The sequence below is a fragment of the Bacillus rossius genome, assembly GCF_032445375.1.
Source record: "Bacillus rossius redtenbacheri isolate Brsri chromosome 9 unlocalized genomic scaffold, Brsri_v3 Brsri_v3_scf9_2, whole genome shotgun sequence".
NCBI classification, from domain to species: Eukaryota; Metazoa; Arthropoda; class Insecta; order Phasmatodea; family Bacillidae; genus Bacillus; species Bacillus rossius.
In genome coordinates, this window is record NW_026962013.1 from 7,360,949 (window position 1) to 7,378,163 (window position 17,215).

Here is a 17,215-nt window from a genome sequence, read left to right on the forward strand (position 1 = left end):
TGGGGACAAAGTAAAAAAGTGTAAAAAGCGGGAAAGTGTAAATAAAGGGAAAAGTATAAAAAGGAGTACAGTTTACCTTATTTAGAATTTTTTTCCTTTTGTTTAATAGCACATACTACAATGCAGGTACAAACACACTAACAACAAATTTTACTTTAGTATTTAATCCATTATTAATTTACCACATTTGACAAAAATAAAAAAAAAGAATGAAAGCCAAAATGTTTTTCTGATTACTTCCTAAAAATAAATTTGAAATTTTCTTCTGCTTGCTTTTTTGGCTGTTCAAGATTATTTGCCTCTCCAAATTATAAATACAGTTGCAACCGGCAGGGTTTATAACAAATACGGGCTACATACACATTGCTCACAGTAAAAATTTTTTTAAGAAAAGGCCGCAAATTGTTGAATATTTACCGTCAATAGCGCGCCAAACGCGGAGAAAGGTCATTGTACTCGGTCAGCTGCTGTAACGACGCGGCGGCGCATGCGCACTCTATGCTCCGCCCAGACTCATGACGCCATCAGCCGCCAACCAATAGATGCGAGCTTAGCGGAAAAAAATATAAGCTCCACCTCCCGTGTACCAATTTTATCCAGTTCTAATACCAGTTTATTGGTATACGCACCAGTTTTCTCGCTGCCGTGACATGTTCAAGTTTACGTTTATCATGATGTCTTGATACCAATAATTAATTATTTACGATCCCCAGAAATAAATGGTTAGTTTAAAAAATATGGCGTCAACTGTACAACACTTCCCAAATTATAAAAGACGTATAAAACAGTTACCAAGACACCGCTCATTTTATCTTGTGAAGTTTATGTCTCGTACCAGTATTTCGGCTAAGTTGTGACATAAATACAGTATCAGAACTTACAAGCAGCCATGTTTGTACATTCATGAGTTTACGTTTTTCCCTCGTGCATTTTAGATTGTCTCCTGCTATAATTACTCGTACTTTTACACGCCTAGGCTTAAATTATTACATGTTTAGAAATAAAAGCAACTTTTCATGTTATAAAATATGTATATTTTGCTATTTAAAATGTTCATTGCCTACTAGCTCCACGGTATTTTCTGGTTGTTTATGGTTGTTACGTGACGTAAATAGCGGGATTGATTCGATTTTTGAGACGTAATTCGCGGGAAAGTATTGTATTGGACTATATGGGAACCAAACGGGACCTGAAGAATATAGTGCAAATAACGGGAAAACGTAAATAACGGTAACGTAAATAAGGGGTTTCGCTGTACATGTTTATTATGCGACCATATACCACACCCAAATACTGAAAACTCATTTGACAGGTTATTTAATGTTGTGGTTAAAACATGTTATCTGTATGTTTTGTCATACAGCTTACAAACATATATAAATACACACATGTGTATCAAAACCAATAAATTTTTTTTTAAAAAGATTTCCAAAAGTATTGATAAGAATCTATAAATGTGACAGGAATTATTGTTTGATGCTATTATACATAAATCAGGTTAAAACATCCTCTAAAATCACGGGGACCAAAAAAATTTTCTAGATTTCTTTGTTCATAGAAACAAGTCATTGGTTTAATCTCAAATTTTGCCCTGTACATTCATGGTCAAATAGTCAATGTGGTTTTACTTACCTTTTGGGTTAATCTCTGATATGATAAATTTTAGATACATGTTAGAAGTAAGATGTAGCTGGTTTTCTTTAAACTATGCACCAAAAATACAGTGCCATGATTTCTCTACAAGAGTGTAAATCAAAGGAAAGGGATGGTAGAACTTAAAAATTACAACTTTACTTCAGTCATTATTAATACAATTAATTACCTTATTTTCTTAAAAAATAATGAAAATAAATTTTTAGAGTTAAGCAATTGCTGTTACCTCAGGGTTCCATACTATTGCCCTTAATTAAATTAAAAAATGTATTTACGTATGTACAAAAGAAAGTATGAGAAACTAATTTGTACTACTACGAAAAGTTTATTCACACAAATGAACCTAACCACAAAATAAAAATTAAAAACTTGCGAGCCTTGCCAAAAAATTATAATAATGCATAGGTCTTTCTTTGGTGGAAAAAATATATATTTTTTCATAAAGCTACACCAATGAAAAAAAAAAAGTTTGCTGATAATTGAAGTGAAACACACACAAAAATTGAAGCCAGGATTTACTGCAATAACAGCCAGAATCACAGCTACTCGTACCCAGTTACTTCAAGTGTTGCATTAACAACAGTTGTGGATTTGTATTCCCAAATATATCGGCCACTCACAGATACACGGATCTCCTGAGTGTCACACTACAGGCAACATTTCTGGATGTACACAGTATCGAGTTAAAATAAACCTTCCCTACAGCTGCAAAGATAGACCTCAAAACAAGGGAACGAGAAACTGGACTAACACTATTCAATTATTTGTAACAAATTAAAAAAAAATCAAGGTAAAAATATATAAGAATGGCTTTGGCTTGTATCACACAATAATTTTTTTTTTCCATTCCTGCACTTTCCATCATTTTTCAGTGGCCTAGCTTAAATTCCATTAAAATTTTTCAGCAGATAGCAAATTATTTCCCTTGGATCCATTAACGATATCCCAATACAAGCTTTGGATACATTATCTACTTCAAAAAATCTTTCAAAAGACCAGGAAAATGTTGCAAAATTCAGACAAGTGTAAAAATTTTTTTTATAATATACGAAAACTATAGTAGTATGTGTGTCCACATATAAAAAAAAATGTTAAATACAAGCAAGAGAAAAAATTTTTTCAAGGGGTGCAAGGACGAGTGAGAAGGAACACTTTTCCAGAGGTTTAAAAGATTCCAGGTAAGGAGTTATAGAACTTAATGTTGGCATAAAGATGTTTGATTACTCACACAACACTAGTCTGAACCTACTGAAGGAAGACCGAGCATTAGTTAGACATCCAGAAATATTGAGAGTGTGCAAACAGCAACAACTCACTTCGACCCTCGAATACTCACCAGGGCGTCTGACAATCACCAGCTTCTCTGGGTTGATTAAGTTACGCTCTATTTTGGTGCTACTTTTACCCGGCAAACTACGACGGACATCCACGGAAACTTTTTTCGGCTCGTCAATGTTCAAGTCCTTTCCCTCGGTCCCCCGCAACACGGGGCGATCTCCGCAATCTAGAGGTAACGGATTCCTGAACGTTGCAACTCAACACCACTGCTACTTCAATGCCATGAGAAACGATGGCTGGCAAATTGTGATAATTTTGGGCTAGTATTAAAGAGCACGTGAAAATGACTTAGGTATGTTGGGAGTCATTTAAAAAGCAAGCCATCTAAGAGAAAATCACATTTTATGTTGAAATTGATACTTGATTTCAAAAAATGTTTAACAACTCTCAAGAAAATGATTAAAGCTCTTGTTTCAGAAGCATAGCCCTCCTCAAACAGTTTATAAGAAGCCCACATGTATAGAGTAATACAACAAAATCTAGCTTCAAACCTATCATGTGTGTGCTAAAGCCAGGCTTCACTACAAATAGATCAATGGATTGTTGAAGTAAATATTTTCAAAAATATTTTTCAGATCTTGACTAAAGCTTAACAAGAAAATAAATATATTGAAACATTATGGGACAATCTAGCTGTCGTCAAGGCAGTTTCTGCAAGTTATACTACAGCAATCCTTATAATTAACAAATATGACCTGACCAAAGAAAAATACACTGCTCTATAAAACAATGTATATTAAGTTCTGAAATTAGTGCATCAAAAGTACTTTTTGTTACTGTGCATTGGCAACCATTTCACATAAATCCTAGCACATTACAAAGCCCTGATTGACAGAGTGATACGAGACTGTTTTACCACTTTGGACCACATTCAAAGATAATGTACACATTTAAATCGAAAAATTACAGGATATATATTATTTTCCACAATTTTTTCCCTTCAGATTTCCCGAACCATTTATAAAATTCCGGACTTTTCAACTTTTGTATGGCAACCCTGTCGAGCAATAAAAAACCATTAACAAACACAGGGTCGAGCCAGCTCGTCAGTTACATTCCAAGCTCTGCTACAATAATTTAATTGTATTTATCTTGACATAAGAAAAAAGAGATAGTGAAATACAGGAAGATAAAATCAGAAATCCATTAAACCAAATTTCTTAACAAAGCAGTCAGCATGGCAAGAAATAGGGTTGATATTCATAAAAAAAAATTAAGGCTTGTAAGCATGTTTTGCAAATGATATTTTACTGGCATTTAAAACGGCTTGTCTTTTCATAACCAGAAATGGACCACATCTAGGATTTTCTTCAAACATTGCAAAATTCATGATTCTCCTTGAAGCTCAAACATTTCTCTCTTAGATAGTAAAGCCTACCTTGATGCAATTTATATCAACAACTGCTACAACTCCAAAATTATTTCTCAATATATTCTTGATAATACAGGAATTAAGAGTTCAATTTCATAGCCGTCTGATGTCCAAATTATGTACTTTGCATAATAAGGATATCATTTATAGATTAATCTCAAATTTCAATATACTTGAACTCTTATCAAGCAAACTTGTGAAGTAAATTACACATCTCGGTAAGTCCTTATAAGAATCATTCCATACTTTCTTGTCTCAGTCTAATTATTATTGCAATAATTTTTCTATTGAAAAATTAGTGTTAAATTTATTGGTAGATTCTTTCTTTCTATAATATAAAGTTTTGTATAATTTTATCAGCAGATTATTTTATTTTATGTATATTGTTCTTTGTTTGTTTTTCTGTGTTTTTGTGTGTATACTTTGCGTAAATTATGTGTGTTTGTATTTTGTTCTGGTTAGTCTCGTCTCTGCAGGTACGTTAGTTACGCTCTCTCCTTGCGTATGCTGGTCTACTGCGGATTCTCCTCAGCAAGTGTTTGCTGGCTCTTGGGGCAGACACGAGGGGAGTGTGTGTGTACCTTCAGAGACCAATATCCTTGTAAGTGTATGCTGTGCCCACCGCTAAAGCCATCGGCTGTTTGTGGGCATGTGACAACAAGAAAAAAAATTAATATGTATATACTAGCATATCCCTAATTACTGAGCACGTGAAAATATTATTTTTAGTTTAAAAATATTTTTGAGTACAATTATAAAATACAATTTATTTTAACAATTTTTTTTTCATTTTATATTTAAATATTAATATGTATGTCCCTTCATTTTACAACAAAACTCCAAGTTAATTATATTAATCAGAAAATAACCACTGCAAATATGACTTTTTAAAGTTTTTTTCCCCAGTGTTTTGTTTGCAACTCGTAAAAAAATTTTTTCAGATTGCAGATAATCCCACCAGTCTAAAACTTCAGCTCTTCTGCTGTTCCCTATACAAGTGTTCAAAAATAAACTATGGACAACTTTATTAAGCCTACTAAAATATTATAACTGGTAAGTGTGTAAATGTAAATAAGGTAAGTGGTAAATGTGTATAAAAATAATTCACCTCAACCTCCCTACACTTGGTACAATCAAATGTTCATTAGACCATTAAATAAGTATAAAACTCTGATTCTGTTAAGAAGTTTGTTAAAGTTCTTAAAAATTTTAATTTTTTTACAAGGAAAATTTATTAAGATTAAAATTTTAAGTATTTATTGATTATGGGTAAAGTGCCAACCTTTATAAACTTATAATGCAGAAAATATTCTGGAAGTAGGATTTGCAAATGCAATCCTGTAAAACCCACCCAAAGGTATCCCACAAAATCTCTGCGGTGTAAAGTGGTCGGGTAATAAAAAAGAACGCTGTTGCAGCAAACCCTGGCTACAGATCCTCACAGCAATGATATTACCAGCAAAACCTACGCCATCACTCGTACCCAGTTTCTTCAAGTGTTGCATTAAGAGAATAACATGGCTCATAACATACCGTTATCACTATATAACCTACATTCACTCAATAACTAGATGGAAAATACTTCTGGACATGTTTTAAAAAAATTTATGTTCATTTCATAATAATAGATAAACAAATTTTAAAAAGGCTGACTAAGTTAAGTTATTTTTTTATTTCAAAAACCAGTAATCAATTTTTTTTAAAGAATTCTAGCAACTATGGTAAAGCAAAACTTATCACAAATTACTTGTTCCAACATTTATCAACTTATTTCTTTTGAGTCCCATACAATTATTAAATTATTGAAAGAAAAAAATACGACAATACATAAATTTTGTGCAAATGACCAACGGGGAAAAGTTTTGATTACTAAATTCAGAACAACCAAAGGGCATCCAAGAAGAGATTTGACCTGGCCCTCGGGCCATCCAGAAGTGTTTTCCGCACAACAAACGCACACCAGCACTTCACGGTTGGCGCTCGGGTACTCACCAGGACGGCGAACAATCACCAGCTCGTCTGGGTTCATGGCAGAGCGCTCCACAGCAGCACTGCTGTTACCAGACAGAGTGCGCCGGATATCCACCGATATCTTTTTCAACTCACTGATATCATAGGCCGTACCTTCCGGCCCCCGAAACACGGGGCGGTCCCCACGGTCTTTCTCAAAAGAACTGGATCTAGATCCACGGAATCTAGACACAATAGTCAGCGAAACTGAACGTGCAGGCCTACCACCATAAATATTATAAAATAAATAACAAAAAAAGTAAAATACACAAATATACAGTAACGTAAATCAAGAGCAATTAAAACCCAAAACAAGAGAAAATTTCAGCAGACCAAGATGTGGTGTTATTTCTGGAGTAATATTTCGGAAAAGGACTTGAGAACAACGTTGTTCTCTGGACGAAACATTAATTAACATAGCAAACAGCAAAATAATAAAACTGATAGAGCAGCAGACTTTTCCAAACATTTTTGCAGTTGTAAATTATGGAGCTTAGTGAGCCTACACTACACTCTAGCCAAGCTGATCCCAGCTTTGAGAAAAAAAATAACCACAAGCCAATCCTTATTCCAACCACCAAAATTCCCCCCTCATTAATATAAATCATACAATTAAACACAAATCTTATTAAATAGACCTGGCACACTGATTAATAGATGAAAGCTTCAATAAATTGAAAACCCTAAATTAATTACAAAAACAAAATAAAAATCCTTCATTATCATATACAGTAAAACCTGCTCTTAAATGAGTCATTCAAAGGACATTACTCCACTAACTTCATATCTGGGAGGAAAAAAAATATATTAACTCGGAAAGTTGGTTAAAATTGGTCTACAAGTGTCCTATATATTTGTACTTAATATATTTATACACATACTAGCTGACCCGGCAAACGTTGTTTTGCCATATCAATTATTTCTAGGAAATTTCTAGCTGCAGTACCCGGCGTTGCCCGGGCTGAACACAGGGTGAAGGGTACCTTTTTCGAAATCAGATTTAGTTAGTAATTGTCTTCTTAATTTGAATGCCAAGTGTGCAAAATAATTTATATCACTTTCAGATCCCGACACGTTCTGCCAGTGTATAGTTATTCACCTGTATATATCTCAAAATTGTTGGCCTATATGTGGTCTAGACTCTATAAAGCACAATAGAAAAAAGCTTAAAAATAAGAGATTACTAACATTGAAAAGATTCCATTATCTAGCTAATGCTCGGCATGCATTGTAATGCCTCATTCAGTTTTGTTTTGTAATATGTTTGAAGTAGTTACACGTATACAAAACATCTATCCATCTCTCTAATCATACATTTATCTCTATCTGTATCTTTATACATCTATGTATATCTCTATCGCTATTTATCTCTTTATATCTACATATTTACATATATACCTCACACTATCTCTATCTCTTCTATATATAAATCTCTATATAGCTCTATACATCTATATCTCTTTTTCTAACCCATTTCATTCTGTATACCTCGCTCCATCTCAACTTATCTCTCTGTCTCTCTCTATCTCACTCTATATATATCACTCTATCTCTGACTCTCTTTTATATTTAAATAAATTGTGTCATGCGTGCGCACTTATACAACAAAACAGACGAAGTGCCGCTATATGATATGAAATAAACACATTTTTTGAAACGATTTGTGCTCCAACTATTGCAGAATAGTTATACCGTCTCAGAAACCTTCACAGGCATGCGCATAACAACTCACCAAAATTTCATTGCAATTGGATGAATGGTATAGGAACGCATACGGAACAAACAAACGAAAATTAAAGACATGACAAACGCATAAAACGATGGTGCGTTTAAAATTCAAGGCAAATAACTCTATCTATTGACGAAGTTAAGAACAAAACTATTATGAGCGCCTTTATTTTGCTAGCCGCTGCGAGCTCCACTAAGCGGGCTGGTCTCACCAAGGAGAAAAATATGAATTTGCCAGACCTTACTATGTGTATGATCGTGTGGCAGACATAGAGAAATTACACTCACTCACTATTTGTATGTCTATGACCTATGAATTTTTCTGTTATAAAATGAAATTATCACTTTTTCACTCCCTTAGGGATGGAATTTCATATTAATATGTGGACTATGTGTTAATCCAGGTAATGAGCTCGCTGTAGGCGGGGAAGGTTGATCAAGTAAGTGATAATTGATCAGCTATCGACCGGGGTTGAAAAATATAAAATTCTATTAAAAATTAGGGGTTGGTGATAGAAGGGTGAAAATTTAGGGTTGTATGTATTTTTTAATTCCACATTATAAAAAAAAATTATAAAAATCTTTTGTCCAAAAATTAAAAAAAAAATGTTAGGGGTGGACAACCCTTATCACTTAGGGGTATGAAAAATAGATAGTAGCCGATTCTCAGACCTACTGATTATGCATACAAAATTTGATAAAAATCGGTCAAGCCGTTTCAGAGGAGTATGGCAACGAAAACTGTGACACGAGAATTTTATATATAAGATTATAAATTTTTATTCACACAATGGAATTTTAACATTTATATTAAATTTGAACCTTGATAAATTTACAATAGTTTTAACTGTTATCAGTAAATTAAATTATTAGTTTTAATCAATAAACTGCATCTCCAGTTACCAGGTCTAGTGATAGCACGGATAACTTCCCTCCCACCATTCCAGACGGGGTTGAACCCACAACCTTCATGACTCTGCTGTGAGCCGGTGGGTTTTCTCGGGTACTCCCCCACCCACCACTCTGGACGTAATGGCAGGCATCAAGAGGAGGTCTCTCACCTTTCACTGAGCACCCTGCGGGTGGGAATGTCCATGTCCTGCGACGGGTTCTGGTAGCGCCCGGGCGAGAGGTCCACGCCCCCCACCGAGCCCCCGAGGTAGCTGAGGTGGCCCTCTCTGCCCGCGGGCGCCAGCGGCGGGCTCTTGCTTCTGCAATCGCAACCACCACCCTCCCCTACTTTCCTGACCGCAACCAGCCAAGTCTGGTTTCACATGTTCATCAACTACCCCACCTGGCTACAACTTAACTTCAATAACTTTACAAATAATACAATACAAGTATATTAGGCTCATGCAAATATTTGATTTTCTAAAATCAAAATGAATAATTTATAATTCTTATTCAATTCTATTATGACTACCTACACTTTGAAAAAATTAATATTCAGTAAATTACAAATAGTGCTGTGTGGAATCCCAAAAATCAGGATAAGGTTTTTCTTGTCAAGAGAGTACAACGTATGCATAATGTTTTTGGGTTATTTACTTGGAATTTTTTCACTACATTTGGCCATGTAAATTCTGAGAAGACTAATATAGTACAGCCTGATTTAATACAGTAATGAAACCATCAGGGCCAGTGCAAGGTAAATTGGCGCCCTAGGCGAAAAACCTCAATTCCCCCCCACCACCCAGCCGGACACCCCAAAAATTTTTTTTTGCCTTAAAATACATCACGTAAGCCTAAGATTTTGTCAACAATCGTATGTAAGCAGGCTTGTGTTTTTTTTTACTTTTTTACTTATTACAAATCATAAACAGCTCACCGTGGACTTTAAATAATTACTTATATCAATATAAACATTCCAAACTGTTACAAAAATCCATTTTCATCTAGTTTCAATAATTGTTAGACATATTATATCAGCTGTTATGTGTCGTGCTGCGCCGCCTCCAGCTACTTGGCGCCCTAGGGAGTTGCCTATTTCGCCTGTATTGACGCGCCGGCCCTGGAAACCATTAATTACACCCACATATTCGACTGAGAAGAGTGTCAGTCAGGTCCTTGAAAATAGATTACAACTGTCAGCATACTGATAAGGATAAATTATGTGTCCCTAAAAAAAATCACACAATGCAGGTGTTAAGGTTGACAGTTTCCATCAGGAGATCAAAGGGTGGAAAAAACACAGCATGCCGAATCTGTGATTAGTTTCGTCCACAGTGTTCTTGCTCTGTAAGGGCAGAGTAAGAATAAGACAGCAGAGCTTGCATCGGCTGGAACGAGCTATACAGTACCTGGAGCGCTTCCTGGACGGCATCACAGATCTGCCCATCCTGTCCCTCTCCCGCTCCCGCTCCAGGCTGAGGGGCTGGTCCCTTTTGGGCGACAGCTTCCTCTTGGGCGGGGAGAACCCTCTGCCCTTGGGCTCCACCGGGCGTGCCAGGGGAGACCGGCTCCTGCAGACACCCCGGGCCACACACACTTCCGCTGGCATTAAAGTTAAATTACAAGCTTCCAATATCCACTTCTTACCATTATCATCAGTGCAGTTTCACTTTCATTCTAAAGAAAATTCCCAAGTATAAGATGTAATATATCTGAAAGGGACTGCACCAGTTAATAGCCTTCAATGCATGTTATAAACAGGTATTGTTGTACCATACAAATTAATTTTTGATAATCCAGCAAAATAAATAATCTGTAGAGACAAGATTTCATGGCTTTTACTCCAAATTAAGTTATTGTTTTAATTTTTATGAAAGCTGTTTTGTAATACTTACTCCACCAGAATAGGAGTAAAATTTACAAGCTGCATGTTATCGATATAAAATAATTTGTAATAAACTGATAAAATAGATACATTCCCAAAAAATAAAATAAAGTAGCAAGCATTTGTGGCTTAAAAATGATCAAATAAGAGATGCATAAAAAACAAATTTATTAAATTATCCTGATCCATGAACTTTGTACAGTTTTTGGTCCAGGAATAACATTCCTTGAATTTCAAACATTACGAGATTATTTTTTATAATTTGAATTACGATTTAGTTAAATGCAACTTAAATCAGTACACAAATTGCATTTCAGTGTGATGCAGTGACACTATGTGTTGACATGCTTTTCTGTGTTATTTCAGTGTTATCGCAATTCACAGTATAGTCTTGTCCCTACTAATCCGGGATTGCAGTGGTCCCGAACATGACTGATTAAACAGCGTTCGCTGCAACAGATAATTCCTTACCGCCTCGGCGAAGAGTTGCGGAAGTCCCTTCGCTCTCGCCCCCTCGAAGGGCTGCCCCCGCGGCCCCCGGGGATGTACTTGGGCTGCGACGCAGACTGCGGGGGTGGCATGCGCCGCCGCCTCTCCGGCGAGGCTCTGACTCTGGGGCGGAACCCAGGGGACCGCCGAGAAGACATCCTTCCAGTTCCTGGCGGACTAGTTCTGGCCGGTGAACGAGTTGGCATGAGACGTAACCTTTCAACACCGTCATTGAAAACCAACTTACACTACACATCGAATTCAATTCGTAGGATGTCTACGAATATTTGGTGATCCAATTTCAGGACTAACAGAAACCTTTTTTTCATCAATAGCCAATAGGTGTTTTTAAATCCAGATAAACCAGTCCACAAAGTAAGTGTCCCACTAACCCCACAACTAACAAAACCTTACAATGCCCAAAGCGACTTCACACAGGCTAGAGAAATGACAAGATTGGGGCACGCAGTAACGGTACTCCCCGCATTCTCACAATAGCATCATCACAGCTAAACTCTTTAGAACCAGCAGGGTACTATTCTACTGCACGATAATCATGGACCGCATATGGCTCAAAGGACAGCAAGTCTCTAATAGCAGTTCAGCTAGGAGGTGTTTATCATTCCACCTACAACCTGGACCTCGCACCCAATGATATACATTTTTTTTTCCCACACCTCAATAAATTCCTGTCTGGTCAGCATCCCAACATCAGTTATGTACTAACGACACACGTCCTATACTTTTATTCCAACAAAAGACAGGATAAACAATTTAATTATTGTTTCTGAGCTGCTGGAACTTAAAAAATAAAAAAATTATACAATAATAAAATAGTTCCCGAACTATATACCAAACCAAAAATGATTTATATAGATAGTCATGTGGCAGGTTAAATTTCTTAAGTGCCTCTATTGGCTTATTACTGAAACATAAGATACTCATTAAATTATCAGAAAATATTTAAATGGTGTTAGCAGGCATTATTATATATTAAGATTCATAGTTTTATTTAGAAATTAAGCTACTATATCTTACATTTTGTTGTTTGCCATAACACATAATTGCTGAGACCAAAGATAACAATGGTAGGCAAGAACCACTCAAGATAACTACGCAAAAATTTAATATACTCCTGCTCTACTTAATACAGATCCCGAGTTTGTGAATAAACATTGTCTATGTACATTTTCATGCACTCATCAAAATACTTGCATATTTTTATTTGTGAATAGAAGCTTTAATAAAATTGCCATTTCAATTTATAAAATAAAAAATTTTAATGGGTAGACCTCTAAATTCTAAGATAATTAAATACAAAAAAAATTAAAAATAAAAACGCGAAAAATATGCGAATGCAGCCTTTTGTTTATGCTCTCAAACACATTTAAAGTCAGCCAATAACAAATTATGATTGTAAGTAGAATAAAAAGATTTTTTTCGTCTACAATCATAATTTTCTTATTTTGCAATTTCTTTCATGTGCAAGAACTTCTGACGTACTGAAATGAAACAGCAAGCATCATGTACCACAGGATCAAGCCATCGGGATCATGCCATCAGGACCCAGGGATAAACTGGGATACATGAAACACCGACCATATCAAACACAGAATATATAATGGCTGTAATCAATGTGTCAGCTACTTCAGTGCACAGCATGAACTTTTTAAAAAAAATAAACGACATTAACAATACAATACAAATTTTTCCCTCCCATCAAGACTCGTCCATTTTGGGACTCAACACAGTATGTACTTTAAATTGCATTAACAAAACAAACATTTCATAATACAATTGCCTATTCTCATAAAACAAACATTAAATATTCTTTACAATTGCAATAGTCATTTTAACAAATTTCATTATTGAAACACTACCTACATTGACTAGTCAACAAACAAAATTTAAAAACCCACAAAGGTAGACAAGAAATTTGGATGATTGTGTGAATGTGGTATTGTAATGAAAGCTGTTAATTAGCTTTTCACAAACCAGAAGGAAATAAGAAACCTTCTCTAGGGTCAATTCGGTAAAGTCTCTCAAGAACATGGAAAACTTACATTCCTAATAATCACGGGTAAACAATGAATTGCGGTGACAACGTAAAAGCACAGGTATCATAATGTATTATATAAAAATTTAATTGGTAAATCTGTATTGTACGGATTAGCGCCAAAAAAAATCGTACAAATATGAAATAACTTTCATTATATGCTATCTTACGTCCTCTTTTCAGAACCGCCTGCGGAGATAAAAAATTCCAATTACTTTTGGAGATATCGAATTTTTTAATATTCATTTTTTGGTGATTTTTTTTAAAAAAAAAAATTAAAAATCCGAAAATACCTTTTTTCTGTGCTCTTTAACTTCCTCATTTCATTAAACCCGACGGAGATCAGAAATTCCAAATACTTTAGGAGATATGGAATTTTTTAATTTTCACGTTGTGCACTGACGCGGCGTTTCAGCGGGAAGCCTACGATTCACACATCCTTCTGGACATACCCGAATACTCACGTTGGCAAGCCTTCTTTTCTTAAAATTAGCAAGAAGTAATTAAAAATACTTTAAAACATTGTAGATGGTTGGTTATATAAGGTAAGTATAGCTACATTAAAAAAACTGTAAAATCATTTTATGGTTGCTAAGCAAGTAACTTTTTAATATGTAGCTATCCAGCGCTAGGAAACCGTTTTCATGAGTTCACAGTATTTTTAATGTAGCTATCCTAACCAAATCAACCATCCACAATGTTTTGAAGTATTTATAATGTAGCTAACATAATCAATTGACCATTAGTTTTCATTAGTTGCATATTTATTTACAATAAACAAAAAAAAAAACAACCGAAGATGCACGATCGGGCGTTTGCCTCTCGTCTGTTGAAAGAAGGCTTGCCAACGTGAGTATTCGGGTATGTCCAGAAGGATGAGTGAATCGTAGGCTTCCCGCGTTCACCATTGTTGCTTGTTTACAAGTATGATTTTTTTTTTTTCGCGACGTAGTTGAACGACTACATCACGTAAAAAGAAAATTACGTGAGTTCCTACTGTTCATCCTTTTTCCCGGTTTGTTAGGTCAGGTCAGCTACATTATAAATACTTTAAAACTAAACAACCATTAAAATTAATTTTTATTATTTTTAATGTCCGTTCAGTTTCAAAGTATTTATACTGTAGCTGACCTGACCTAATCTACCTTTGTCCCGTTTTGTTAGGTCAGGTCAGTTACATTATAAATACTTAAAACTATACAAGTAAAATTATTTGATATTATTTTTAATTTCCGTTTATTTTGAAGTATTTATCATGTAACTAACCTTACCTAATGGAAAATTTCTGTTATTTAGGCATTCACGCACACACGGCAAAATATAAAATGGCGTCTGTTAAATGATTACATAGGGCTTGTATTGCAAAATAAGAACGGCGATATCTCCAAAAGTAATTGGAATTTTTAATCTCCGCAGGCGGTTCTGAAAAGAGGACGTAAAAGAGCATATAATGAAAGTTATTTCATATTTGTACGATTTTTTTTGGCGCTAATCCGTACAATACAGATTTACCATTTAATTTTATCACAAACTAGTAGGAATTACAAAACCATACCTTCGGAGTAAATTAAGATCTGTGTATTGTGTAAATTAAATACCACGGTATCCAATTTTTTTCCTTCCGTTATAAAAAGCTGGGTAAATATGTAGTGTACGGATTAGCACCAAAAAAAAATCGTACAAATCTGGAATTACTTTCATTATATGCTCTTTTACGTCCTCTTTTCATAACCGCCTGCGGAGATAAAAAATTCCAATTACTTTTGGAGATATCGCCGTTCTTATTTTGCAATACAAGACCTATGTAATAATTCGACCGGTGCCATTTTATATTTTGCCGTGTGCGCGTGAATGCCTAAATAACAGAAATTTTCCGTTAGGTAGGGTTAGTTATATTATAAATACTTCAAATTAAATGGAAATTAAAAATAATATCAATTTATTTTACTTGTTGTATAGTTTTAAGTATTTATGATGTAACTGACCTGAACTAACAAAACGGGACAAAGGTAGATTAGGTCAGGTCAGCTACATTATAAATACTTTGAAAGTGAACCGGACATTAAAAATAATAAAATTAATTTTAATGGTTGTTTAGTTTTAAAGTATTTATAATGTAGCTGACCTAACCTAACAAACCGGAACAAATGATTAACAGTAGGAACGAACGTAATTTTTTAAAGCATAAAAATTTGAAACGTTAAAAACTCACTTAAGTTGAAGGCGGCCTATTGGTTCATTTGAATATTGGCCTATCACGAACTATCACGTGACAACATTATCCAAAAAAAAAACAAAATTGATACTCGTAAACAAAAAACAATGGTGCCGTGTGAATGTGCAGGTATAGTGATTAAAATTTAAAAATTCGATATCTCCAAAAGTAATTGGAATTTCTTATCTCCGCAGGCTGTAATGAAAAGAGGACGTAAAAGAGCATATAATAAAAGTTATTTCAGATTTTTATAAAATTTTTTTTACAATAATTAAAATTTAAAAATTCGATATCTCCAAAAGTAATTGGAATTTCTTATCTCCGCAGGCGGTTATGAAAAGAGGACGTAAAAGAGCATATAATGAAAGTTATTTCAGATTTGTACAATTTTTTTTGGCGCTAATCCGTACACTACATATTTACCGTGCTTATAAACAAAACTTATTTCCACCATGCACCAGTTTCAATTAGCAAATTCACAATTTTATCTCCAGTAATAAAAACAGCAACACATCATAAAACAGCAATTCGTTCCAAAACCGCATCCTATATTTAGCGAAAAAACAAAAGTACCGCTACGTATGATAGAAAAATCAAAATAAATTGGAATACCTAAATATTGAGCCTGTGAATCATTACTTTATTTGCCATCAAAGCCGGTGTGAAAACGTACAGGGTTGCAAAATTTAACATAAGCACGAAACGCATTCTCTAATAAACCTATTACACGAAATAATAGGTAAACAAATTCATTAATGTAAATATCACGAACTCAATAACGTACATTAATCTACAAATATCATAACGCGGCCTTGAAGGGCCGGTGAACAAATTCCGCCCTATTTCAAAGCAATACTTACACATACCTAACCCAAATATATTAAAAAATATAATAAAAACTTACAAAACACAGAAATAAACCTCCTTCGCCAATCAAACAATATTACGAATATTTGCTCGGCACCTTTACACAAGACGAATAACCAGACGTGCACCACAATGTCGAGATGGCGTCTTCATACAATCAATAGAAGCTTGCCGGAAGTATGATAAATTCTTCTATCAGTTACAAAATGTTTTTTCGGGGAACAAAGGAAACATATTTAAAAAGCAACTAAAATACAGATTTAAAAACAAATAAATGGTTAGCTCCCAAATGATAACCTACCACAATTATAAAGTTTTGCACCAGTCATATAAAGATTCTAAGATTCTATGACATCGCTTTTCGATAAGAGTACCTTAAAGGCATACGAATTTTGTTTTACTCGCAGTCACTTTTGAAACTTTTAAACTCTATGAAAGCCATTACACGTTTTAATTGCAGGCTGCCTGGAGAAATGGAGGCTTATAAATAAATAAAAAAAAAAAAAGTATGAATTAGGTCTTTCTACATGTATAGACAAGATAATTGAAGATCATTCAGGTCATGCCAATGCTCTTGATGTTCATCTTCTCGAAGAAGAGTTATTGACGAAGTACTCCCCAAAGCACTAAGCGAAACCTAAATCCAGGTACCAACTGTTGCTTTTTGAGTGCACACTGACAGTAACAGTTAGGTGTTGATTTTAAAGATGT

At 34.7% G+C, this 17,215-nt stretch overlaps 1 protein-coding gene across 18 annotated transcripts in view; it reads right to left on the bottom strand.

Moving 5' to 3' along the window:
• LOC134543110 (serine/arginine repetitive matrix protein 1-like) overlaps positions 1 to 16,891 on the bottom strand; it is a 46,253-nt gene extending 29,362 nt beyond the window's left edge. For 3 of the 18 annotated variants that reach the window (XM_063387924.1, XM_063387932.1, XM_063387928.1), the window contains exons 1-5: positions 16,602 to 16,850; positions 11,349 to 11,582; positions 10,402 to 10,563; positions 9,163 to 9,312; positions 6,356 to 6,558 (exon numbers count right to left, since the gene is read on the bottom strand). In XM_063387924.1, coding sequence (XP_063243994.1) covers positions 6,356 to 6,558; positions 9,163 to 9,312; positions 10,402 to 10,563; positions 11,349 to 11,572 — 739 coding nt within the window. In that variant the 5' untranslated portion in view covers positions 11,573 to 11,582; positions 16,602 to 16,850. Of the gene's footprint in view, positions 1 to 2,989; positions 3,158 to 6,355; positions 6,559 to 9,162; positions 9,313 to 10,401; positions 10,564 to 11,348; positions 11,583 to 16,541 lie in introns of all 18 variants that reach the window. The other 15 variants (XM_063387930.1, XM_063387921.1, XM_063387927.1 and 12 more) reach the window with 11 other exon arrangements.
• Positions 16,892 to 17,215: the final 324 nt, after the last annotated feature.